Below are 26,784 nucleotides of genomic sequence, written 5' to 3'. Positions count from 1 at the left end.
TTCTAAATATGAGCTAGCTCTATGGGTTTATTTTCTTCTTCTTGGGTCTTGTTTGTACTACTTCTGAATTCTATTTATTAAAAGCATGTTTAAAATACTTTTGTCTGCAATATTAAACGATGAAAAAAAAGCTTCTTTGATAACTATCGTCTAAAAACATAGCTGGAAGGATAATATTCAAAAAATTTACTAAATCGTGTTATAATAAGCAGGTCACATATTTAGTAATATGGCTAAGTGTAGGTAAACAAATTCAAGAAGCGCAAGAATTCACGAATTAATTGGCACAGATTCAACGTATCACTTTTGAAGACTCGAAGTTTCCCATTACAAGCTGCATGACTCTTGCCCCTTCCGATCTCCTGATTTTGAACTGGCGTCCACGTCTCACTATAATCATATCATTCGCACTCAGAGCTCTAGTTGGCTCGTCTTTAACTTCAACTGTTGAAGATCCTCTCTGAAACAAATGAATAGCATTGAGTGTCAGATAAGTATGTAGTAAAACTACATACAAAGTAAATAGAAAGTAAATACTACATACTACATAGAAAGTAAAACTAGTTTTACTTTCAGATTAAAAAAAAAAAAAAAAAAAAAAAAAAAAAAAAAAAAAAAAAAGAGGTTCACACACCAGTGGAGAAAATATTGAGAAGTGATTCTTCCAAATAGATCATGCTGCGACCCCTATTTAACCTAGTAGCTTTGCCTGAGGAATGTAATGAGTGGCAAATTCAGATACTTATGGTGTTTATGGCCTTCCTCAAAGCCTTTGACTCCATCCACCATGGAACCATGTGGAAGGTTCTGCTGCACTATGGGATTCCACCGAAAATTTTCAATTTAATAAAAGCACTATATCAGTATATTATATGTTGCTGTACAGTCAGAGAGCGGTTTAACAATGGTTTGCTGTAGAATCAGGTGTACAGCACCGCTGAATTCTGTTCCAACTACTATTTGCCATAGTTATAGACTCCGTTCTCTGTTGATGCAACTCAATGGTGGGGATCTGCTAAACCTAATGGGAGAGCTAGCTGATGGTGACTTTGCCGACGGTATTGCTGTTCGTACCCATGGTCCAAAAGATATGAAACAGAATATAACAAACTTGAACGAGTTGCCAATTGTGTAGGACATCATATCACCGCCAATAAGACGAAATCTATGTCAAACACGGTTATTCCCGCTATTGGAAACGGATTTCTAGTTAATGGCTAAAATATCTAAGTGGTGACAGAGTTCAAATATCTCGGTATTATCCTTTCACAAGATTTGAACTGCAAAAGAGCAATTTTATGTCGAATTGGTCTTTGGTTACCTCAGAAATGTCTGGAGGAGTTTAAATATTTTCCCAGAAGCTGAATTTTAGAATTTATGGCAGCAATGTTCTGTGTGTCCTTGCAATATGGTTCAGTGCAGAAAGGGGAAAGCGACTTCAAGGCTTTGACAGTAATTTTCTAAAGTCGATATTGAATATACACTGGGTAGAACGAGTAAACAATGAAGAAATTTACCACATTACTAACCGCACTCCTATCATTGAAATAATTTTAAGATACCACAGGATGTACTAGGAACATATGGTAGGGATGGGTGACGAAAGGCTACCATATGATGTGTGTGGATCTACACCCCCTGGTCTCTGTAAGTCAGGGAAGCCTAAAATGAGACTGGGCCGATTCATTGAAAAGAGGCAATAATGGCAAGGTTTTCGCTGGAGGAGCTTTGGCTGCAGGCGTGGGACAGGTCTAACTGACGATCCACTGTCACTACCTTATGCACCTTCGAGTTTAGGAGGACCTATCTAAGTAAGTTTTACACCGCCTTCAATAAATTTTTTCATGCTATCATAGAAAAGGTACCCTGTGATGAAGGGATACCCTGCAAAACAGACCGTTATATGTTGGATTTGTCAATTGGTTGTAGATTGCGCCAAAATAGAATTTTCTTATTAAAAAAAGTCTTATAAGAAAAGGCTTCTTTTTTGACACGTTTGTTTTTTAATGCATTTTTAGACTATGAACTACATCGTAACAAAGATTATAACCTTACCACCAATAGAAAAGATCGCTTTAGAGATGGGGACCTAAAATTTTCCTCAAAAACAGAAATGAAACTAATCAATAAAGTTGATATTAGAATAAAGTGTAGCCTCTAGTATTCACCATTAACAATCAAAACGCAAAGAATTTAACCTGTCCCACGCCTGCAGCCAGAGCGCCTGCAGCGTCCATCCCCAAAAATCATATGGTAGCCTTCCGTCACCCATCCGTACCATATGTTCTTAGTACATCCAGTGACATCTTCGAAATATTTCAATGATAGGAGTACGGTTAGTAATGCGGTAAATATCTTCATTGTTTATTCGTTCTATCCAGTGTATATTCAATATCGACCTTAGACAAGGGGTCGCTTTCCCCTTTCCGCACTGAAACCCCAGGTTTCTAAAGCATATTGTAAGGAAAGACAGAACGTTGCTGCCATGAATTCTAAAATTCAGCTTCTGGGAAAATATTTAAACTCCTCCAGACATTTCTGAGGTAACCAAAGACCAATTCGACATAAAATTTCTCTTTTGTAATCCAAATCTTGCGAAACGATAAAATCAAGATATTCGAACCCTGTCACCACTTAGATTTCTTCGCCATTAACGAGAAATCCTTTTCCAATACCGCGAATAACCGCGTTTGACATAGATTTCGTCTTCTTGGTGGCGATATGAAGTCCCACAAAATTGACCACTCCTTCAAGTTTGTTTATATTATGCTGCATCTCTTCTGGGTCATGGGTACGCAGAGCAATACCGTCGGCAAAGGCGTCATCTGCTAGTTCTCTCATTGGATTTATTTGAACCCCACCATTAAGTTTGCATCCAGGGAGAACACGGAGAACGAAGTTTATAACTATGGCAAATGAAAAATAGTAGCGGCGACAGAATGCAGCCCTGTCGCACACCTGCTTCTACAGCAAACCACCGTTAAACCACCACTTCTCGGAGCCATCTCGATTTTCTTCATGTTTTCCTATAAAATTGTTGTAATTAGAATTTTTCTTGCTGCTTCAATACTTTTCTCCTCTTTCTCCCCCATTTTTAAGATTAATTAAAAAAAACTTTTTCCACAAAATAAGTTTTTCAAAGAAAAGTAAAGAACTCCATTAAACAAAAAACTAGCAAAAATAAAATCAAATAATCTACGAAGCGTGAAACTACCGCAAATCGGCATCGATAAACAAATGAAACCCAAAACGAACAGAAATTACAATAAATAACCGAGTCAAACTCAAAACGAGCAGAAATAAACATAAGTTGGGCTCAAAACCCCCTATGCCTTCCCAAGGCTAGAACATAATTTGCCCTTTACTGAAAAAAATATAAATGTTCTTACTTTATAACTTTAATAAATCAAATAATGTTAACATTTTGATTACTAAATATCAGTATATGTATATTAAACTGACAATGCACATTCATTTGTGTTTTTTTTCAGTAAAGTGCAAATTACGTTCTGGCCTTGGGAAGGCAGAAAGGGCACAATTAGAAAGGGCTATTCGACTATTAGAAAGGGCACAAGCCACTTCAATTTCCAATTGAATGAGCCTTCAGTTAAGACATGAGACCCGTCAAAGCTATTTGAAACAACATCCAACTTACAAGTTGCCAAAGGAGAGTATCTTCATCTTCATGAATGGTTTCGTCTTCGCCAGGACCGTAAACAATAATCTGGGATCGATAGCTTCCTCCGAACAGACTAAGTTTTCCCATGTGATCGATCACTTGTTGATTACGCTTTAACCAGTCTTCCAAAGAAAATGGATCTCCCACAGTACGAAGCTCATCTGGCTCATATGAAGCGACTGTCAGTCTTGAATTGGGAGATGGGTTGCCTAAAAATAGAGAACTATGTACTCATTTCTCTTAAAATAAAAAAAAAATGTAACGACGTTTAGAAAACAATATTTTTTTTCAAATAAAACATTTTTTTCACTGTAAGCCCAACTTCAAAGGGGTCAAAACTATTGGAAGTTTTTAGTATATTGACTGAATTTGTTTTAAAATTAATCTAAATCCAAAATATTTATAATCCTGTTTTAGTGGTGCTTCAAACTGGCTTATTATGAGTCACAGAATCTCATAATCCAGGGGTAGGAAACATGATATTAGGTGACATAGAATTTATTTATTCAGGCAGAAAGGATGGAGTACATAGACAGGCAGTACGGCTCATAATGAATAAGGAAGCTGCCAGCTCTTGTTTAGGTTGGAGAGGTATTAATAATGGAATGGCAGTCACTTATTTTATGATTATAAGCGCAGGGTATCAGTCAGAGTAACACTTGCCTGTGCAGAACTTACTGAGAGAAATAGTAGTGACTCAGATGAATTTTACTCGCAGCTAAAGAAATAAATAGGCAGGGGCCCATGTATAAATATATGGTATTTTTTATTAGGTGATTTCAATGCACAGATCGGTAAAAGGGATAGATGATATCCTAGCCTAGATAAATTTGGTATAGGAAAAGAAAACAGCAATGGTTTTAGACTTTTGGAATTTCGTAGGTACGACAATCTACAAGTATTTATAACATTGTTTGGTCATAAAATGGCCCATAATATAAAATGGTGTTAACATGATGGTAAGGCAGCTAACCTCATTGGTCATATTATTGTAAACCGAAGACTGGCATGATCGATACAAGATATTAGGGTATATAGGAATGCTTTTATTGACGTTAAAAGTACAAGTCACCCTATAGTATTGTCTAGGATTAATTAAAGCTGAAATTTTCGAATTGAACTACCTTCCGGGAAGCTATATCGTTAATAGACTCCAGGGTCAGAATTTGAGAGAAAATTTCCAGGAACAGTTGAATACTAGTCTTAAAAGTTGAAAATTTGACAATGTAGAAGGTGGACGGAATAATTTTCGGAAAATAGTTTTTGAAGTCGCTGATGGCATCTTAGGGAAAAAAAACATTAGAGACGCAGCGAGGAATATCAGTGAAAATGCTTTATGTTTAATAGAGAAGAGGCTTGTACATGAATCATTTGAATGATAGATCGTATGAAAATAAGAGGAATGTAAGGAAAATGGAGCAAGTATTAAAATATAAACTAAGGAGGTGTGATGTGGAGGCCATTGATAAAATTATCGAAGATCTGGAAGATGCAGCCAGACTTTATAATAATAAAATATGGCAATTGCATTTTAATAAATTGAGAGGGAATAGTCGATCCAGATTTGTCCCAGTTAAAGATAAAACGGGGTGAAAATTGATTTTAAGGAGAGAGTTAAAGAGAGATAAGCAGAATATTTTGAGAATGCGTTAAACCGTGATAGAGTTACAGAAAAGGATATAGAAAAGAATAAAAAGTTTGTGACACTTTGGATGCAAAGGAAGATCAATTTTGCTAGGAAGAATTAGTGAAGAGGATTTAAAAATAATGAGGCCCCTGGTGCTGATAGTGTGATAAATGAGTCTTTTTAAATTTGGTTTTTGTAAGGTTAGAGATAAGCTATTGAAGATTACAAATATGACTTTTGAAAATATGGAAGTACTCAGCGATTTTAGGAAAACCCTTCCATAAGAAATGTGATAAGAGTGAGTGTGGTAATTATAGAGGTATTAGCCTGGTTTCAGAAGGAAGCAAATCACTTAGTATGATGATGCTTTTTAGACTTCGATATGCTATAGATAAAAATTTAAGAGAAGAACAGTATGGTTTTAGGAAGGGTTTAATAATTGAGAAGTGTCTGAGCCCTCAGTTTCATAGAATATGAGCAAGTGTTTGATTCAGCTGATAGAAGAGCCTTAGCGAAAGTGCTATCCTTCCATGGTCTACCAGATAAACACAATAAAGAGGGTGGTGCTTGTGCTGTATGGCCTACCAGATAAACACAATAAAGAGGTTGGTGCTATGTGCGAGAATAAAATTGCTGCGATTAAGGTAGGAAATAAAGTAACTAGCTGGTTTCGTACTAAATCAGGAGTTAAACAGGGTTGCGTTCTATTCCTATTTTATGGATCATTTTGATGGGCGTTGTCCTAAAGAGCACATCAAAGGCAATAGGAAAATATGCAATTGATTGGAGAAATAAAAATTTCATAGACTTTTATTATGCTAATGATTTGAGTATCCTAGCTGGAAATATTAGCAAAATGAAAAACTTATAGAGGTTTTGCAACTGCAGGGTGCAAGAATGGGTTTAAAAACTAAATGTTAAGAATACTAAATCGTTAAGACTATGAATACGTGAAGGTGAAGAGGTGATGATGGGTAATGAGAAGATCGATCAAGTGGAAGCTTCACCTACCTAAGTAGCGCTATTAGTAAAGAAGGTAGGTGCGGTGAAGATGTTAAAAATAGAATAGCCAAGGCCCAGGGTATTTTTCACAGTTAAAAAAAGTTTTGAAGAATAGGAAGACAAGTCTTCGAGCCAAGATTAGAATATTGGAAGCTAAAGTGAAGAAAGTGGTCAAGTGTGGCTCTGAAGCATGGGCACTCAAAAAAATGGAGGAGGATTTGCTAGAAATTTTCCAGAGAAATTGCCCAGGGATTGTTTAGGATAACCGACAGACTGACCGTATCTCAAACAGTAAGCTGTGCAAAAATGTGGTTCAATCCTGCTGAGAGAAAGGTTGAGATGGCTAGGACACATTCTGCGGATGACGGATGCCAAGTAACCAAATATAGTCCTTGTCAGCCAGTCATCTCGGGCCAAACAAAAATCAGGGCGTTCTCAAATGGGATTAAATAAAAAAAAACAAGTTTTTTTTACCTGAAAGTAAGGAGCGACATTAAAACTTAAAACGAACAGAAATTATTCCGTATATGAAAGGGGCTGTCCCCTCCTCAACGCCTCGCTCTTTACGCTAAAGTTTTTCATTGTTTAAAAAAAATAGAGTAGTGAGAAAGTCAAACTTTAGCGTAAAGAGCGAGGTTTTTTTATTTCTGGTTTTTTGTATTTAATTTCTGATCTTTTTTTAAATAATGCTGGGAAGTCCGGTGTCCCCTTCATAACAATTTCCCTTCCCCCATGAAAACTTCCTTCATGGAAAGATCCTCCCACATAACCTCCAACTCACCCATCCTCCCCCCCACTACCAGGAAAAATATCTCCTGAAAACGTCTGTATACTTCCCAATAACCAATACTATATGTTAACATTGGGTAAAGTTCATAACTTTCAGCCCTCCCTCCGGGAACTTTGGGGGATTAAGTCATCCTAAAAGACATACTTATAATATTTTCGAACATGCTGAACAAAATCGCCATCTCAAAATTTTGATCCGGTGACTTTGGAAAAAAATGAGCGTAAGAAAGGGCCTAGTTGCCCTCCAATATTTTTGTTCACGTAAATTAGGCACTAGAATTTTTAGTTTCCGTTCGAATGAGCCCTCCCACGATTTTCTAGGACCACTGGGTCGATACGATCACCCCTCAAAAAAAAAAACAAAAAAAAACAAACAAATAAACACGTACCCGTGATCTTTCTTCTGGCAAAAAATGCAAAATTCCACATTTTTGTAGATAGGAGCTTGAAACCTCTACAGTAGGGTTTTCTGATACGCGGGATATGATGGTGTGATTTTCATTAAGGTTCTCTAAATTTTAGGGGGTCTTTCCCCCTTTTTTCAAAAATCAGCCAAATTTTCTCAGGCGCGTAACTTTTGATAGGTAGAACTTGATGAAACTTATATATTTGAAATCAGCATTAAAATTTGATTCTTTTAGTGTATCTATTTGTATCAAAATACCGTTTTCTAGAGTTTCGGTTACCATTGAGCCGGATCGCTCCTTACTTACAGTTCGTTACCACGAACTGTTTGATGAGAAAATGTCGTGAGAAAAAATTTAAGGGCATCTACAAGGCAAAATATTATAATAAAAAGAACATTTTTCCTCTTCAAGAAATTTCGCTTTTGTGGCTGTTTGATTTTCGATGGACAGAACCAATTTATCAAATGAGGAAACTAGAAAAAAGAATCACAGTGTCAATGCAAATTCTCTCGAGAATCCATCTTTGTTTGCTTCATTGTTGTTCAGAAGTTGTGTAAAATTACCTAAAGATTCATAGTGAAATGTTTATCCATTTAGCCTGTATTCGTGTCTACGAAATTGTGAAAATATTCATAAAAAAAATGATAGTGCTAGAAATAATATTTTATTGCTAAGCCTTCCAAAGGTGTGTGCAAGAACAAAAAGACTGCTCCAGACATGGCAACGAGGGTCTTTATCAAATTGTTAAAGTTAGTAAAACAGGGAAAATCCCTCTAAACGGAATATGTCAAGGATTCGATCTTCAACATGTCATGAATTACCTAAATTAATATCTATTCTAAATTTTACCCTTTAATATAATTCAATTAGATGCATTTTAAACGAGAAAGATAACGACGAAGATTATATTATTTAACAAACAAAGGTGCGACATGGCTATCTTACGCGGTGAAAGTAAACGATAGTCATTAGAAACTAACTGACAGATGGTTGGGGTGACAACAAAATAAGGTAAAGTGAAATATATTGAAATTTGTCCCGTCATTTATTTTTTTAATAAAAAATAGTATTTGGTATTGCTATATCTTCTTTATTTATTTCTTATATAAAAAAAAGGTAATAAAAAAGCTCAAGGAGTGTGCTAAGAGCTTTACCAACCTGTTTTGTACTCTTCCGACTCAAAAAAATCTTCAATTAATGGCTTTAATTGAGCCCCAAGGTCAACACAATGGAACCACCTTTCGTATAATATTTGAGAAGCATCTTTAGTGTAATACCTGAAAACATTTCAAATGGTAATTATTGAAATGGCAACAAAACATTTCAAATGGTAATTATTTCCGATAACAAAACCGAACAGAAATCATAGTTTAGCCGAGCTCCATGGAACTATTATTGTATTAAGATGATGGGCGTGTGTTAAACTATTAGGTCTTTATACATTAAGAAGCTGAAGATTATGTTGGCCAAAACCTTAGCCGATCCCTTGACAGGGATCGGCTAAGGAGGGGTGTAGGGGGTATCATCACCCCAAGATTGTTATTCCTTCCCCCAAAAATTGTATCCTGGTATTGAAAAATATCCTTTCCTTTAATTTTAATTAAGGCCATACAAATTGTCTTACAGCAGACGATAATGGTGTACAAAATGGTCATCTTTCTTCCACTTCTTTTTTCTTTTGTTAGATCCCAAACTCGGTCTTTACATATCTCAGGAGTGTAAAAGGATATTAAGTTAAAATTTTGAGGGAAAGTTGAGGAGGATGTAGAACTAGGTCGAAATAAAAAACGTGTATCCAGATTGTCAAAAAGGCGTTCGTACAATGTCCCAGGAAAAACTAAGGGTATTACGCTGGAACGCAAGAGCACGTTTTTGGGAATGTTAAACTAAATCCAAAGACTCTATGTGCATCAAGGTTTGACAAAAGGGCGTATCTGCTAATTCTCAGGAACGGCTAATGGAATTAAGTTGAAGCTTTCAGGGCATGTGGAGGGGATTGTTCATTAATCCGTTTCTATATTAAGGATCGGAACATGATAGGAGCCAGAGGTCCGTCCTCCCTACAGGACCCCAAGGATCATGCAGATTTTCAACCCACTTATTTGAATATTATTCTTCGTACCCATCCAGCCAAAGTATGATTGTACTGCTATCATAAAAAATTATTGCAAATTTTTATCCAAATATGAATAGCCAGCCAATATCGGGACTCCCATAGAGAGAAACCAGAAAGATTTAAAATTTTCTTTTTCCAACCAATGAGGATGATAATGTCAATTAAAAATGAACAGAAATTAATTTTTTAAAAAATTCCACAAAGGAGTTTTTCAAAGAAAAGCAAAGAGCTAAATTGAACCAAACACGAGAAGAAATAAAGTCAAACAATTTTTCTAGGGTACAAATACAATAAATCAACATCAAGAAATTAATGAAACCCAAAACGAACAGAAATTACAATAAATAACAAAATAAAACTCAAACGAGCAAAACTACCACAAAGAAGAGCGGGGCTAACGCCCCCTGTGTGTTCTAAAGCCTGAACGTAATTTACACTTTACTGTGCAACTGATGGCTCATTTCTGTGAACAGCGCGTGGCCGTGAAGTTTTGCTTCCTGCTTGGAAAAACGACCATGGAAACCTTTGAAATGTTAAAAACGGCCTACAAGGATCATCTTATAGGGAAAATTCAAGTATTAGGTGGTTTTGCCGCTTCAAAAGTGGTGAAATATTAATTGGCAATCAAACTCCTGGCGTCCTTGAACGGCTCGAATTGATAGAAATGTAAAAAAAAATTTGTAAAATCATCTAGAAAGATCGACACCAGAGCCTTTTTTCGAAGAAAACTAGAGTGGCTTAAAATTCAGTACAGAGAATCATGAATAAAGAGAATGGGGCTGAGAATGGTTCCATCAAAATTTTTTCCTCCAATGTTGACTGCACAGTAAAAATAAAACCAAAACCATCATACTTTGCTTTGAAGACTGAGTTCCAGAATGATCAAAAAATTTTTTCCAAAGCCATCACAGGTGATGAATAATGGTGCTATGGATATAATCCTGAAACTAAGTATATATCCAGCGCTTTTTTTAATAAAATCAGCCATCAGAAAAAAAAACGACGAGCAGCAATAACGTTAATTTTTACATAAGCAGAACGCAACCTTCTACAGTGATGACAATTGACACACTGACTGATGATAAGTACCTCTACATGCTCCAAACAACAAAAGCCCAGTACTGCAGAAACACCGTCTTCCAAAACAACAGTCCTGTTTCTTTTAGGTACCTCCTCGTCATAACAAGTTGATTTGATAATTTGAATAAGAAGAGCGCATAAATTAAGGAAAAGGCAGAATTTTGGAGCCGGTGAAAAATAATGTCAGCCCCTTCATAATCCCTTTATAATATATAAATCTAAGTCTAATTTTCTGTTTCGTCAATTGGTCGTCATATCGAATTATTTTTTATTGATGCTTTCTAATTGAACTTCTAAGTGTCATTCATTATGTGTAAAGCTAATGGAAATCAAATAGTTAAAAATAAAATATTCTTCTTTGGATATATGTCTAATTTGTCTTAATATACTATGACTCTTCGTCTACAGGAGTGCATCCCTAGTTTGATAAATTCCGGCTTAATATGCTAAGGCTTTTAAGACAGGGAAGAGGAGTATTACTATTACTACTACTAACTGTAACAACTAACTGCAGCACCAGGTCACTTGAGGCCATTGGAGCTGGGCACGCTCCTCCTCCACCAAAATCTATGCAAGCTTCACTCTTTACCCTCTCTTAAGAAGTCCTGCTTTCCATTACATACTTCCTTATGAGCTCTTCCCACCTTCTTTGGGGACATCCTGTTTTTTATTTTGACCCCGGGTGAATTTCCAAAAAGCACAGTCTTTGGCAATCTGTCATCCTTTATCAGTAATATTTGGTCTAATCGTCTTAACCTTTCTTTCATTATAGCCCTAGAAATTGGGATCGAACTACATTTTCACGCAGCTTACTGTCAAACGAGTACCTAAGGCTATCCTTAGACACTTCCTCAAATCTTCCTCAACCTTGAGAAGCACCCACGCTTCAGAACTATATTTGACCACTGTCTTTACACTGGCTTCCAATATTCGAATCTTAGTTTGCACTTATCTTCTAGTCTTATATAAACTTTTTTCAACTGAGAAGAAACCCCCTGTGTCTTTGCTATTCGACTTTTTAGAAGGGTAATAGATCAATAATCGTTAGAATAGTGTGTATATTTTTAAAATAGGCTTTAGAATAGGAAGAGTAGTCGATGAACAGTCTGAAACAACAGTTTGGAGTCTTGATTTTAAACCTAAGCGTCTAAGCTGATTCACTAGAAGGAAAAATGCCAAAATAACAGCCATTGGAATTTGAATTATGTTTTTTCTGTTATATTTTTGAAGTAAACTGATTTAGCAATCTTGAAGAAAATCAATTTGGCAATCTGTTCTGGTTTATTTAGCCATTTACATTTTCCCCTAATCCATTATTGGTAACAATTTTTTACCTGCTTTGTTCTTTTTATTCTTGTTTTATATAGAAGTGGTTAGTGTTATATCAATGTTGATCTTTTCGTTAAGATTAGTTTTGAAGGGCATAAAACTTCTCACGTGCAGTCTTGCTGCATTCGAACTTTCCATTTTCAAGATTTCCCTTCATCAGAGTGCAAAGAAACTTTGAGAAGGTCTTAAAAATACTGCTTCTCTGGTACAATACACATTACCTCAGGCAATCCATCTCCTCTGTTGTTCTCTGTCTTTCAACTACAAGCCCAACTGTGTTTTCGTACCTTTGAGGTGAATGAGGTATCTTCCCAGGAAGAAGAAATACCTGAAAGAGTAAAAGCCTCACTTCAATCAAATACAATATTGTTAATGTTTTCAAGAGTTGGTGGTTTTAGTTCCAATATATTATCCTGTCCGTAGCTTTTAATTTTTCTGAATATGGAGCTTTATGCAAACAGAACCTTACTGCAAATGGACAACAAAAAATTGTTACAAACGTTATGAGACCACACTGGACAGGCGTAACGTAAAAGAAAAACCAAGAAAGAAAAAACGTACTAAGAAAAAGACTAAACAAAACCAGGTTAATTATCAGCAATTGGATAAAACAAAAAATAAAACAAAAATATTTGCCAAGACCTCCACTAAGCTCTCTTAAATGCTAAATAAAAGAAGAAAAACATTAGTATATACTTCTATAAAAGACCTTTTGAAGTAACCTATACAGAAGCCAAAAGTGATTGAACGGACAAACCACAATTGAAACACCATTCAAAAATTGGACTGATACTGATCTTTTGTTTCTGAAAGTTCAATGTTCCTGAAAAGTTTTCCAAAAATATTGCCAAGTCTATGGGGTATACGTTAAAGATGTACAATTTTTTGTTTTACTCTGTGAAGTTTACCTGAGAATGGGATACGGCTTCAATATTTCCTTTTTTTGACTTTTTAATTTTTTCGCCATAACGTTTTTAATGGATTCAATGGGGTAAACATTATTCAGGACAATTATCCCCCTCCTGTAATATTCCCCCACATAAAAATTGAGTAGCTACAAAAAATTATGACAAATAAAAATAATGAAGAAAGGAAGAAATTTTCGAACATTCTACGAATATTCCAAAATATAGGCAGAATATATGGCATAGAATGTCTTATAGTATTTATTTTTATATTTTAGTTTTAATTCAATTTTCGTGTTTCTGGGGATAGTCTTAACATAGCAGGGTATTAGAGTATAACATTAAAGCTGTGGTGGTGATATCAACCCCGAAAGCAAACTTATTTAACATTTCGAAGCCTTTAAACAAAACAGATATTTCAAAATTTAATTCAAACCAGAGTATATATATATACTCTCTCTATATATATATATATATATATATATATATATATATATATATATATATATATATATATATATATATATATATATATATATATATATATATATATATATATATATATATATATATATATATATATATATATATATATATATATATATATATATATATATATATATATATATATATATATATATATATATATATATATATATATATATATATATATATATATATATATATATATATATATATATATATATTATTCCCTTCCGTACGCTTACCTCTCCTTGTTTTATATGGACAACTTTTGGTACTCCTTTCTCCATAATTAGCAAATCCATGTCACCATTTCTCATGTAAAAGAATTCTTCTCCAAGTTCTATGTGATAATCTTTTCGAACGTTCGGTCCACCAACATAAAACACTTTTAGCTGTCCATCATGCCTAAAAATGGACTACTCAATAAAAATTTATCACAATTTAAGTTTCTGTGTGGTGTGCGCATAAAAAGGCTGGTTTCGAACAAAAAAAAATTACAACTTAGGTCAATATATAATAAGTTAGCCTTCCATCTTTCCAATTAGCTAAATTGATTTTTGAATATTGGATTTTTTTATTAATTTTAATAATAACAAATAATAACACTGGTTTACAATGCGTTCAGTTATTCCAAACCTGGGAGATCCAAAATTATGTTCTCAATTTAACTAGTTATGGTACACGCATATTTGGTTCAAACCTGCATAAGAATGGCAAAATAATGGTTTGTCCGCTACAAATGGGACATTTGAGATCTGCGCATGAAACTTCTGAGGGTAAATCGGTTATGTTAAACCTTAGGACCTAATTTTTTTTTTTTTTTTAAACAACAAAACGGAAGAAACTTGACAGCACGAAATACGTGGTTATCTAACTTTAAATATCGATTGCCAAGGTGGTTTTAAAAATGTCATATAACGGCAAATATTTCTCAAGTGGTTGAAATTTGGGATATATGTCGACCTAATAGTATTATCTCTTATAATCAATGATATAATCAATAACATTAGCTCTAATTAATTTAGTTAATCGAAGAAATTTGAGGATTTGAAGCAGTTACCCTATTTATATCCTAGTAATATCCAGTAGCTGCTCTGGCAGTGAAACAATTATATCTAAAAAAAGTGTCTGGATTGTCAAACAATGGACAGTCAGATCACTCTTTCACTCTTGCACGTTCTAGTTTTCCGGGGGATGTCCCTTCGAGCCCCAGGACTCAAGAGCCAAGAAAACCAAATACTAGTATCACCCAAATCACTCGATACAAATTACTGGCCAGCCGGTAAATTCATTGGCTCCCTTCTCCCAGATATTGTGACTGGTGACACCTCTGCAAACCACTATATAAGCTTCCAAAGATACACTACGGGGGAAAACATTTGTAGTTGTCTCGCAACTCAACTAAGGTAGCATATCAAATGCAGCGCAATACCACTGCCTAAGTAAAAGGCTAAGTGGGCAAAATGTTTTTTTTTCGACCAAAGCCTTTCGTATAGAAGGAGTTGTCGCACAAATTTCGAAAGAAGCTCATTCGATTGCAAATTGAAAGTTCTTGTGCCCTTTTTAAAACTCAAAAGTGATTGGAGGGCAACCGCTCCCCCCCCCCCACGCCCATCATTTCTCCAAAGACATCCCATCAAATTTTTAGATAGCCATTTGTTCAGCATAGTTGCAAGGTCTAGTAATAATGTTTTTGGGGATATCACCCCTCACAGCCCTCCGGCCAAGGGCTGTAAGCTATGTCATTCGTCCATTGTTTACATATAGTGTATGTTATTGAGAATGGTGGGAAAGTTTGACCTTTACTTTCCAAACAAGACGAAGGGCATTTAGGCGAGCCTTTCAGAGAATGTTCAGGGGAGAGTTGAACTAAATAAAAAGGCATATGCTTAAAGGGGAAGATCAATTGACGAAAAGGCAATACGTGTACGCTACTACTAATACTACTACCACTGCTATTTTTACAAATGCAACTAAAACTAATACTGCTACTACTACAACTACTACTACTTCCTCTCCAACTACTATTTCTATTGCAACTACTTGTAAGACTAAGAATATTAGGATAAAAATTTCAGGACGTGTTGAGGTGGAAGTTCAACTAAATTAAAATTACGGATATTCAGGTTATCAAAAAGGCATATCGCTAGGAAAAAAACAACAACAAATAAACACGCATCCGTGATCTTTCTTCTGGCAAAGAATTAGTCCGGGAGCCAGACCACTATAATGTGACAACTAGGTGGTCAGAAAGACACAGTCAGTCAGTTTGACAGTAGTTTCCGATTATATCGACCACGCTGTCCGAATATGGGTGGTGGCAAAGCTGGAGATCACGGCTTGACCTTGTAAAAGCCAAGAAACACTCTTTTTAGGTCTATAAAACGTGTACAGACTGTTTATTTTTTTTCTGAGGTTGTACCACTCCGATTGAGTGGTGCGACATCTCATTTTGGTCCTAATATGGTCTTCTCATAGAATATGTAAATATTTTTTTCCGATATATTGTATAGCCCAGGAGCTATTGGCTAATATTTACTAATTTTCCCCGAAAATCTCAAATTTCAAAGGTTCATTTTCAACTAAACCACGTATCTCGGACCTTTCTAATAATTTTTTGTTGTTCATCCGTTTCCAGAATTTACCTTTGGTATTTAGCTTCACATTGCCGTAAAGTTCAAAGAATTGTTTGGTGAAGTCATCTAGAATTTTTAGGAAAGTGTAGGCCTAAAAATATATGCAAAAATACATTTGTCCAAAATGATGATGTGACACATCTTTTATGCTATAATTTAACGCCAAATCCAAATATGAACTTTACTTTGCAGCCCAATCTTAACTTCGTTTGTTATAGGCTAATTACTTATTTGTAGGCCTAATAATGTTCTTTTTATAAATGGTATAGCAGGACATGTTTTTATGGCAAATTTTGACGCCGAGTCCAAGGGTAGTGATGACTTGGTCATCGTGTTTCAACTTTAGTTGCTATGTGCTTTTTAATCTGCTATAAACTCTGATTTTCTTCCAAATATAGTTGTAAATCCAGATTATAATGAACCTACGAAGCTTTGCAAGGCAGTAAACGGACACGGAAGAACCATGCTCGACAGAAGCTGAAAGCTTAAATCTGTAACATGATTAAAGAGTGTTTATTATTTTAAGTACTGTAAGTAAAGCTACAGGTAAAGCCTGTCAAAATACACTTCCCGAACATCCCAACGGTTTTCCTCAAACATACAAAAAAATCCCGCTAATCCTCGTCCGAATCGTCACTGTCGGCACCACATCGTCCACCATATGCGCAAAGAATGTCGCATGGATTTATCCCCAAACAAGGGCGGTTTTTACCACACACAGTTTTACAGCAACAAAAGGTTGAAGCCTTGTTGACAGATGGAGGCCAGGGGGTCAGCGCTGAAGTTACTGGACTGACTCCTAAAATGTCGTGATGGGCCCAGACAAACTCAAATAGGTTGAAGATAGAGGGATTAGGAATCATAGCCTGGAGAATAATGCTCCACTGAAGTATAGCTCTCTTGACGTGATATACGAAAGAACCATCTGTTGGGGGTAAGCTGTTCAAGTTCTTTTTTCTGGGAAATAAATGAATTCGGAGGTCATTGAGAGTATCAAGTTCGGACTGTTTTTTGCTATATACCCATACAGCCAATTTCGTACAGATACGCAAGATTTTGGGCTCGTACATAATGATGTTTTTGATATCACTCCTCACTTTCCGTTTAAGATCAGCACTTTATTGAATGAGCTGTGATTTAACAGCAGATGTAGCAAATGTTTTTTTGCCCTTCGAGAAGAAAAAACTGACCGTATCACATCCACAAATGTAATGTAGCAGCCCTATTGATTCTATAACAGCCAACGATGTTCTATTCACAATTTTATGGATCGGAAAGACTTTGTCACGGAACTGAACGTAGAGCTGGGGTTCATAGCCTGGGTCACACCTACAGAGGAACACTTTGCGATTGTTCTGTAATAAAATGACAACAATATCTGTGTCATTTGCTTCAACAATTACTTTGGAACATCCATTTCTGTAGCATTCGGCAACATGGAGAGCAACACGCGTGTCTGCTTCTTCATGTGTGCTGCACAAGTTCGCTTCGTAGTCCGGGTTCGGATCTAACGTTATTTCGGATGGGACCAGTTTTAGCACCTTCATTTTGTCACTGAATCCACCAGAGAGGTAAATGGTAAATCTTAATTCAGAAAGACAGACTTGGCTCCACAATTCAAAAATACATTCGATAAGTCTTGCCTTACTCTCTGACTGCATAAGGAAAATATCCCAGTTTTCTAGCACCATACTCTTCGTAAAGATAAAACTCTTCGTCAATGTAATTCGTCTCCGCTCATGACATCCACTTCTGTCTTTAAGGACAATAAGATTCTTAGAAATGTTTACAAGGCCGAACACTCCGTCATACCGATCAGCTACAATATGCAGCTCGGTTGTAGATTTTGGGAGTCGATTTAAGAGCCTTGCAAGGATTCGTTCCAAAATGCCTCAACGATTTCGGTTTTGTCTGGAACTTGCGACCGGATTAACGGCATGAAATCTACCACCACACCAGTTCCCGTGACCGTGTTAATAGGTACTTCGCTAGGCTAACTTTCTAAACTTACAGAGGTGCGAATGAACTCGAGAAAACTTGAATTCGTACCCGATCGAAGTTTAATACGTTCACTAGGTACTGCTTCAAATATTGTTGAGGCGTAGGGCAAAAGTTCGTGTGGCATGATCTTACTTAGCATCTCAAGCGTAGATCCTTGACTAGTGCCAACAGTAACCAAAATCCTTTTAACAGCTTCCAATTCAGCATAAACGCTGCTACCGGTCTTGGTCATTGAACGTTTGGCCTGTTTTGTATCGTAATCCATAGTTTCCTAATTTGATCCAAATTTGAGACCTATGTCTAACCAAGTGTCATACTCCATGTATAGCACAGTAGGAACTATGCCATGTTTAATGTAGTACTGATGGTGGGGTGTAGTACTCAAATTCTGAGGTACAGATCCCATGGTGTACTACTGCAGAGGTGAAGTAGTACATTAGGTTGATGGTAGTACATAAGACAAGTAATATCCCTAACTCTAGGCTAGGGAAGGCTATGCCAAATGTTAGATATACCCAGCATTAATAATAATAATCTATTTCTTACCCGTCTACAAAAAGGGGAATGACGGAGTACTATATAAAAAGAAAAGGAAAGAAAAAGATAATATAAATGAAATATAAATATAAAAAGAAGGAACATGACCACTAAAAACTTATTTTCACCGTAAATAATCAAATCAATTTGATATCAGGAAGACTGCTCTTCGTACATTATGCATAAGAAAACTTTCAGCAAGGGTAACAACGGATGAGTTGGTGAGTCAGCCAGGAAATTTCGAAACTTCGTTTAGTTTTATACACTTGATGCTGTAAGAGGAATGTCTCTTACTTCCACAATTTGGACATTTCATAGGGGAAGAACACGGTTGCTCACGACTGGAGATATGTCCTCCAGAACATCTAGCACACTTTACCGCATTTTTACATTCGGAAGCTACATGTCCATAATGTTGGCAATTGTAGCAGCGTTTCAGAATAAACAGGAATTTCTCTATCCGAAAGCAATCATATTCGATCCGAATACCGTGTCGGATTGCAGAGGAAAGGGCACTTTCTGTCGGAAAATACATTTTGAAAGTTGACGAGCTTCCGATACGGATAGCTCTTGTGCATTCTGGTGAGGCAGTTTTTAAGTCTTTTTCTGCTATACCACTAGGTATCCCTTTCACAACGCCAATGAAGACGGGCTCGGTTACTTTCGTTGTCACAGTGTCGCTTTTCAGGTTTTTTGCAATGTTTTCAGCTAAAACCCGGTTGGAAACTTTGAGCAGCCAGTGACTTTTTGATGACGACACAAACGTCAGTATCGCTAACGTCACACTTCTCAATCAAATGTCCTTTTTTCCGTAAGATTTGGTACTTCGGGTGGATTTGCCACAGTAATAGAGAAAACTCGTTTCTCAGAAGCATTTACTCTACCCTTGTTCGCACCTACACCACCTTTCACGGATTAGTTTGTTGGCGTTTCAAATTTTATGTTTAGTGCTTTTTCCAACTTGCGTTTAATGTTTAGGAACCGGCGCGAGATATTTGGACGTGTCTTGAAACAGGCTTTGGGAACCTCCGAAGGATCATCCGAAGGACATGCAAAACACCGTCTCGTCTCTAATATCCTTTTCTTGAAAAGCGACAGAACAGTCGTATAGCTCATTAATTAGTTCTTCCTTTGTACCGTCTTTCTGGGCATTTATCTGACCACCAGCTTTAGCTAAACATTTTTTTGAGTTCAAACTCAATTCTTTAACGTAAAAAATGCAAGACACAACAGATACATCTTTCTTATCAATTTCAATCTCACTGTCAGTGCATCGCGAAATATAGTTCAGCAATCCATCCCAGAATATTGGCGTGACGCCAGCGCACAACGGAATATAGCAAGATGTTCCCTTGTCAACTGTTTATGAATGACTGTAGTCTATACATTTGGTATAGGGTATCCAAAATAACAGATTTGTAGTAGATTGGCTTAAGGTGGTCTCAGTAACATCAAGACTAACATACCCTAAAAAATCCCTGATCTAACTTAGCGTAATTACAGTATAGGCCAAGTCTACATAGAAATGTCACAATATGTTCTTCAATTAGTTTGAGATAAAAACTCATTCTTAATTCCAACCTGGTCTTGAGTTTTCATCTTGAAGCCTATTACTCATTTCCAGCAATCTGAAAGTTATTTAGCCTACCTGTCCATGACATTATATAGTTACATAAGGCAGGCATTAGGCGTCGTTCAGTTCCTATTCTTAGCTCTAACCACTAACAGTACAGCTTCTCAATCACACTACCAACCTCAAGTTTAATCAGCAACAGAGTTCACAAAATTGTTGTTGTTGTTGATAGTACTTCCGGGCTGTTACCCACTGCACACGTGACATAAACAATTTTTTCAAACACTCACAATCATTTAATCTTTCACAACTATATTGAAAGGTTGGCTTAATAGAGGACAATCTTTGCAGATGGGCAGGGCAGGTTCTTGGCTTAGAATTTGTAAGGGGACTGTCACTGTCCCATTCTTATCAGCAGATAAACTGAAAATCAGTCAGCATTGTAAATACACTTTGAATTAAGAAAAAAGAAAAGAAAAGAAATGTTGATATTTGGTTGAAAAGTAAAGTTCATATTCGGATGGCGTTAAATTCTAGCATAAAAGACGTGTCACATCATCATTTTTGAAAAATGTATTTTTGCATATATTTTTTGGCCTATACTTTTTCAAAAAATTCTAGACGGCTTCGCCGAACAGTTTAAGCTTTGAACTTTACGGCATTGTGAATCTAAATACGAAAGGTAAATTCTGGAAAAGAATGTAAAACACAAAAATTATAGAAAGGTCTGAGATACGTGGTTTAGCTGAAAATGAACCTTTGAATTTTGAGATTTTCGGGGAAAATTAATAAATGTTAGCCTATAGCTCCTGGGCTATATAAGATACCGGAAAAAACTTAACATATTCTATGAGAAGACTATATTAGGACCACAATGAGATGTCGCACCACTAAATTGGAGTGGTACAACCTTAGAAAAAAACAGTCTGTACACGTTTAATAGGCCTAAAAAGGGTGTTTTTTAGCTTTTACAAGATCAAGCCGTCATCTCCAACTTTGCCACCACCCATATTCAGATTCAGCGTGGTCGATATAGCCGGAAACTATTGTCAAACTGACTGTGTCTTTCTGACCACCTCAGCTCAGAAATAAACGAGATACGCTTTAGTGGCTCCCGGATCCAAAATTCCACATTTTTGCATACAAGAGCTTGAAACCTCAACAACAGGGTTTTCTAATATGCTGAATATGATAATGTGATTTTCATTAAGATCACTTGGATTTTCGGTGGTTTTTCCTCCCCTTTTTCGAAAATCAGGAGAATTTTCTCAGGCTCGTAGCTTTTATTGGGTAACGTTAAACTTAATGAATTTTATTTATTTGGAGTCAGCATAAAAACCCAATTGTTTTGATGTATCTATTGTTATCAAATTATGTACTTTATATTTTTAGTTACTGTGGTATTGGGCCAAGTAGCTCCTTACTTACAAGTCGTCACTACGAACTGTTTGAAACTGTAAGATGAGCACATCAATACATGAAAGCTTTTCAGCAGTCAGTGGAAGGACCTGAGGCATCGAAAAGTGCTTTTAAACTATGAAAATGTAAAAGGATGAACGGTAATCTTGTCAAGGGTAGTTTTAAGAATGACCTTGAATTGTTCCTGCACTACCTTAAGAGCGAAAATAGTGAAACAGCCATGACTTGAAAGCCTCAAGTAACCGAAAGCCTAAAAATGCGTTTTGAAAAAAGACTGTCCGCTGAGAATAATGTTAAAATTTAAATATTAAAGTCAGGGGCATCGTCCTGACCTTATCCAGGGTGAGAGGGGGGCTGAGTACCAGGTTTAATCCCCCATAAAATATTTCTTTGACTCATGAATTCGTCGTAAATATGCTGATAAAAGAGCAATTTCTTCTAAAAGACGGAAAAAAACATTCTCTTACACGTAAATTTGTCTTATTTTGAGATGTTAAATAACACATAATTGGTTGTAAAAATTTTCACAGGTTATCCTAGAAACTGAAAAATGGACGCGTTGTAGATAAGTTTTCACCAGTGCAATTCATAATATCATCCCTTATCCGTTAGAAGGGTTGGTGTAGTTGAAAGGAACAAAGGCTAACGTGTATATGGGCCTACAATAGATAGGTACTGGAGCTAAATCATTTTTTGCCTGAGGAAAAAACTAGTATTCAACTAGTCACACATGCAAATACAAAGATTTATGAAGTTGGAAGTACCTAGAAGTCAGAATTTCGGACGTTTTTTTAAATGGAACAATAAAAAATGAAGTTTCAATTGCGTCATTGCACGAAGTAGCTATCCAAGTTACAGCGAATTTTCAGCTTTGATGTAAAAAGCTCTGCTTTATACCCCCCCCCCTAATGTGCAAATACATAGCCCAAATTTGTTCCTAAACTATTATATATTCATCCTATTTTATTTCATTAGCATTAATCTAACTTGACTTCTTCGCGGTGCCCGCATAATGCACCAGTACCTAATATAATTTGGGCTATATATTTGCACATTAGGGGGGCTTGGGGGTAAAATAACCTAACATAACTTACCCTAACCTAACCCCACCCCCTAAATATGCAAATATATAGCCCAAATTATGCAAGTCCATTGCATTCTGTCACCCACCCGTCATTTGTCTTTGTGGCTATAAAACCCGTTTTGATAGATCGTAAATTCAACTAACTTCTCGAGTGTGTTCTGAATAATGCAGGAGTACATCATTTTAAAACAATATTTAATATCAAACAGATCTTAAATTATTTTGGAATCAAGAGGCGTAATGCTATTGACGTATCAAGAAACCAGTTAACCAAGATAAAAAAGTCATCCAAGATTCAAAACAACAGAGAAATATATTATTTAGGACTATTATATGGGACCATCAGGGGCGGAAAGGGGTGGTATGTATAATCAGAAATGTGAATATGACATTTGGAGAGAGCATAAAATAATAAGAAATCTAATGTTAACACCTCTATTTAAAGAAACTAAGATGTATCTTTCTGTAGAGCTACCCCACTAGAATGGTACAAAAATATGAAATTTGTCCCGGCATAGATCCACAGATGATTGCCATCTACCTTCCAACTATGACATAATGATCACTTAACAAAAAAATAATATTAACTTACATCATTTTGTTACATACGGGTGGCAAAAAATATTTTTGATTTTCTCGAATCCATTCGTCAATATTGTGCTGTATCAAAGCCATTTTTGCTCATATGTCTTCCAAGTCGAGATTGTAACTGAAAACGTGCCAAGCCTTTGGTTACCAAACTCTTTTTGATTTGCATACCCTTCTTTCGTCAGACAGGAAGCTTGAGCATCCATTTTAGAACTGACATTCCAATAATTGCTTTGGTGTTGTTAAAGATGGCGTATATTTATAAACAGGGGCGTATTCGAGGGCACAGGGGGGAGGAGGAACTAGCAGGCTAAAGTACCCCAATATATCTCATGTTGAAAAATGTAATCTAAAAACTGTATGAAATTTGGTATTTCGATAACTTTAATAGTCTATTTTGACATACGTACTGAAAATACGTATTTGAGTTTTGAATTATCAAGACTCTTGAAATCATTTTATTTAATTTTTTCGCTTGATAAGTTTGTGTAAAATTAGTAACTCCCCCATTGTAATCAATTAACACAAACGTAGGGGGAAAAAATTTAATTTTCAAAATCTAGAGGCGGGAAATTTTATTCTTTTTCAATTTTCCAGTGAAAATACAAAAAAAAGCTGTTTTAAATAAAAATACCCCGAAAAAAGGTATTTTTCAAAAATACGGGGGAAATATAGGAGAGAAAATACCCCCTGCTTCCTCCAATTGACACTCCTAGGCCCCCCCCTTTAAAAGTAGCCATAACAAGTCTTGACTTTGCCATAGGAGAGTAAAGGGCCAAGGCCTTTCATAGAAATCCATTCCCAGTCTCCCTATAAAAGTCACGTGATTCCCATTATGATAAAAAAAAAAACTAGGTTTTCGATTTTCATATCCGGGTTGTTTGTTTTCTTCGAAATAAATATATTTTTTGCTTTCCAAAGTAGGTGGTCTTTTAAGCGTTAACAAACACAACAAAAATTCGAATAGAGTGAATGAATTTAACGTATTTCTTGCAGTCGGATATGGTAAGGGAGAAATTTATTAATCAATAATTTTCTTTTATTGATTAATAAAGAACTTGAACTTGAGAGTTTGTAATTCTTTTTTTTTATTTTAGTTTGTTTTTCATTTTACTGCCTTTTTTTCTCTATCCATCTCCCTTCCTTCCCGGCCATAGGGAATTGCGGCCAAAATTTGTTTGTCAAATTTTGTTTTTGGACAAATTTGTTGTTAAGTAAATGAACTTAGAATCCTTATTTTTAGCTTTCAAGACACCATTACTGTCTTTCGGAAAAGACAACATTAAACACAGACCAATCTCTCTTCCACCTAGAGTATTTGGCCAAGTATTAGTGATGCCACACGACCGGCATCGTAGAGATTTTTTCTATTTGATTTTTATTTTTTTTTTCTAAATTTACTAATTTCTTTTTATTTCTTCTTATAAATACCTTGTGACTAAATTTTGTTTTTTAAAGTGGTTGATTTTACCCTGAAATTTGTGCACAAAAGGTGAAAAAGGATAAGGGAGAGTGATACCCCTGGACCACTCCCTCCCCTCCAACTGCAAGGAAAAAATACAGTCCTTGATACTAAATTTAAAAGCTTTTTGCTGATTTTCGGCATTCTAATCCGTTCTTGATCATTAATACCTCATCCAGACTATCTGTTTTCGGGATAAGTGTGACAAAAAATTGGAAGGGGAATATCTAGTCTTTTCTGTTCTACACCAAATTAAAAATTTATCGAGCATTTTCTTTTCTATTTATAGAAATATTTTTAGAAAGCAATCTCCAATCCCAATATAAAAATGCAAGATTTAGTGAACCTTCCAAGCTTTGAGTAACTTCTCCTTAATTTCGCATATCTCGCTGTGAATTTGCGTTTTTTTTTTGGGGGGGGGGAATTAATTAATTGAATTAATACAGGTTTTAATTTTGGCTCACCGTACATGAATAATTAAAACAAAATTTGCATATTAATTTTACTTTTATTTGGTTAAATGGCTTTCTCGAAACTTGTTTAATTTTATTTATGAACGTTTTTATTAGTAATAAATATACATAACTTACGAATTAACTTACGTAACGAACTTCTATATTCATATATTTTTAATACGTATTAGGAGGCTCGCCCCCTAGTCAATACCTCGCTCTTTAAGCTAAAGTTTGAATTTCGTTCCAATTCTTTAAAAATGACCCCTTAATCACAAAGGCCGTTATTTAGAATATATAGCTCTTATGAAAGTACTAGAAAATCTTTGGCTTAAAGAGCGAGGTATTGACTAGAAAGTGAACCCAATCATACACGTAATATTTTCTGTTCGTTTTAAGTTTTGATGTTACTCCTTATTTTCAGTTGGAAAACTTGTTTTTATTTAATTTCTGATCTTTTTTTTAAAGAATGCTGGGAAATCCGGCACCCCCTTCATAGCAATGCCCCTTCCCCCATGAAAACTTTCTTCATGGAAAAATCTTCCCAAACAACCCCCGACCCGCCCACCCCTCTACTACCGGATAAAATCCCCCCTGAAAACGTCTGTATACTTCCTAATAACCAATACTATATGTTAACATTGGGTAAAGTTTATAACTTTCAGCCCTCCCCCCGGGGACTTCGGGGGATTAAGTCATCCTAAAGGACATACTTATTATATTTTCAACCATGCTGAACAAAATGGCTATCTAAAAATTTTGATCAGGTGACTTTGGGAAAAAAATGAGCGTGGGTCACATTTTTTTTGGTCACTTAAAAAGGGTACTGTAACTTTTAATTTCCGTTCCAATGAGTCCTCCCACGATATTCTAGGACCACTGGGCTGATACGATCACCCCTGGAAAAAAAAGAACAAAAAAAAAACAAACAAAAAAACAAATAACACGCATCCGTGATCTTTCTTCTGGCAAAAAATGCAAAATTCCAAATTTTTGTAGATTGGAGCTTGAAACCTGTACAGTAGGGTTGTCTGATACGCTCAATCTGATGGTTTGATTTTCATTAAAACTCTACTGCTTTTAGGGGGTCTTTCCCCCTTTTTTCGAAAATCAGCCAAATTTTTTCAGGCGCATAACTTTTTATAGGTAGGACTAAACTTGATGAAAGTTATATATTTGAATTCAGCATTGAAATCTGATTCTTTTGATGTATCTATTGGTATCAAAATACCGTTTTCTAGAGTTTCGGTTACGATTGAGCCGGGTCGCTCCTTACTTACAGTTCGTTACCACGAACTGTTTGATAGTTTAGGAGAAGCTTAAGCTTAAGGCTCATTCAATTGGAAATTGGAGTGGCTTGTGCCCTTTTTAATAGTAGGAAGTGAGTGGAGAGTAACTAACCCCCCTTTAACAGCCACCATTTCCCCAAACACATTCAATCAAAATTTTGAGATAGCCATTTTTTTCAACGCAGTTGAAAGTTCTGAAAATGGAGTTAAAAATATGGATAGAATAATCAATAAAAGAAAGGCTTTTACCGCATCCTGGGGAAAGGCAAGATATCACTAATTTTAAAAGGTATAGAGATGTAAAAAAAAATCCGTGGTAAGAC

At 35.8% G+C, this 26,784-nt stretch overlaps 1 protein-coding gene across 1 annotated transcript; it reads right to left on the bottom strand.

Moving 5' to 3' along the window:
- Positions 1–152: 152 nt before the first annotated feature.
- Positions 153–23,418, bottom strand: LOC148950222 (3-hydroxyanthranilate 3,4-dioxygenase-like). Its single transcript, XM_089091515.1, has 6 exons — positions 23,263–23,418; positions 13,663–13,825; positions 12,251–12,357; positions 8,663–8,781; positions 3,656–3,888; positions 153–460 (listed from the first exon to the last, which is right to left on the bottom strand). The coding sequence occupies exons 1-6, from the start codon at positions 23,343–23,345 to the stop codon at positions 293–295; spliced, it is 873 nt and encodes a 290-aa protein (XP_088947641.1). The 5' UTR covers positions 23,346–23,418; the 3' UTR covers positions 153–292.
- Positions 23,419–26,784: the final 3,366 nt, after the last annotated feature.

This window comes from Artemia sp. Qi Xiang Cuo, chromosome 7, assembly GCF_049724085.1.
Source record: "Artemia sp. Qi Xiang Cuo chromosome 7, ASM4972408v1, whole genome shotgun sequence".
NCBI lineage: Eukaryota > Metazoa > Arthropoda > Branchiopoda > Anostraca > Artemiidae > Artemia > Artemia sp. Qi Xiang Cuo.
The sequence above is the reverse complement of the archived record's forward strand: the minus strand, read 5'-3'. Positions and strand labels throughout refer to the sequence as shown.

What these genes read in the sequence shown, in the direction of transcription:
- LOC148950222 (XM_089091515.1), bottom strand. Translation starts at nt 23,345, where the DNA reads ATGGCTTTGATACAGCACAATATTGACGAATGGATTCGAGAAAATCAA. An exon ending in GAGGAGATGGATTGCCTGAG is followed by an intron (nt 8,782 to 12,250) that starts GTAATGTGTATT and finishes AAATGTTTTCAG; the next exon opens with GTATTACACTAAAGATGCTT. An exon ending in ATACTCTCCTTTGGCAACTT is followed by an intron (nt 461 to 3,655) that starts GTAAGTTGGATG and finishes CATTTGTTTCAG; the next exon opens with AGAGGATCTTCAACAGTTGA.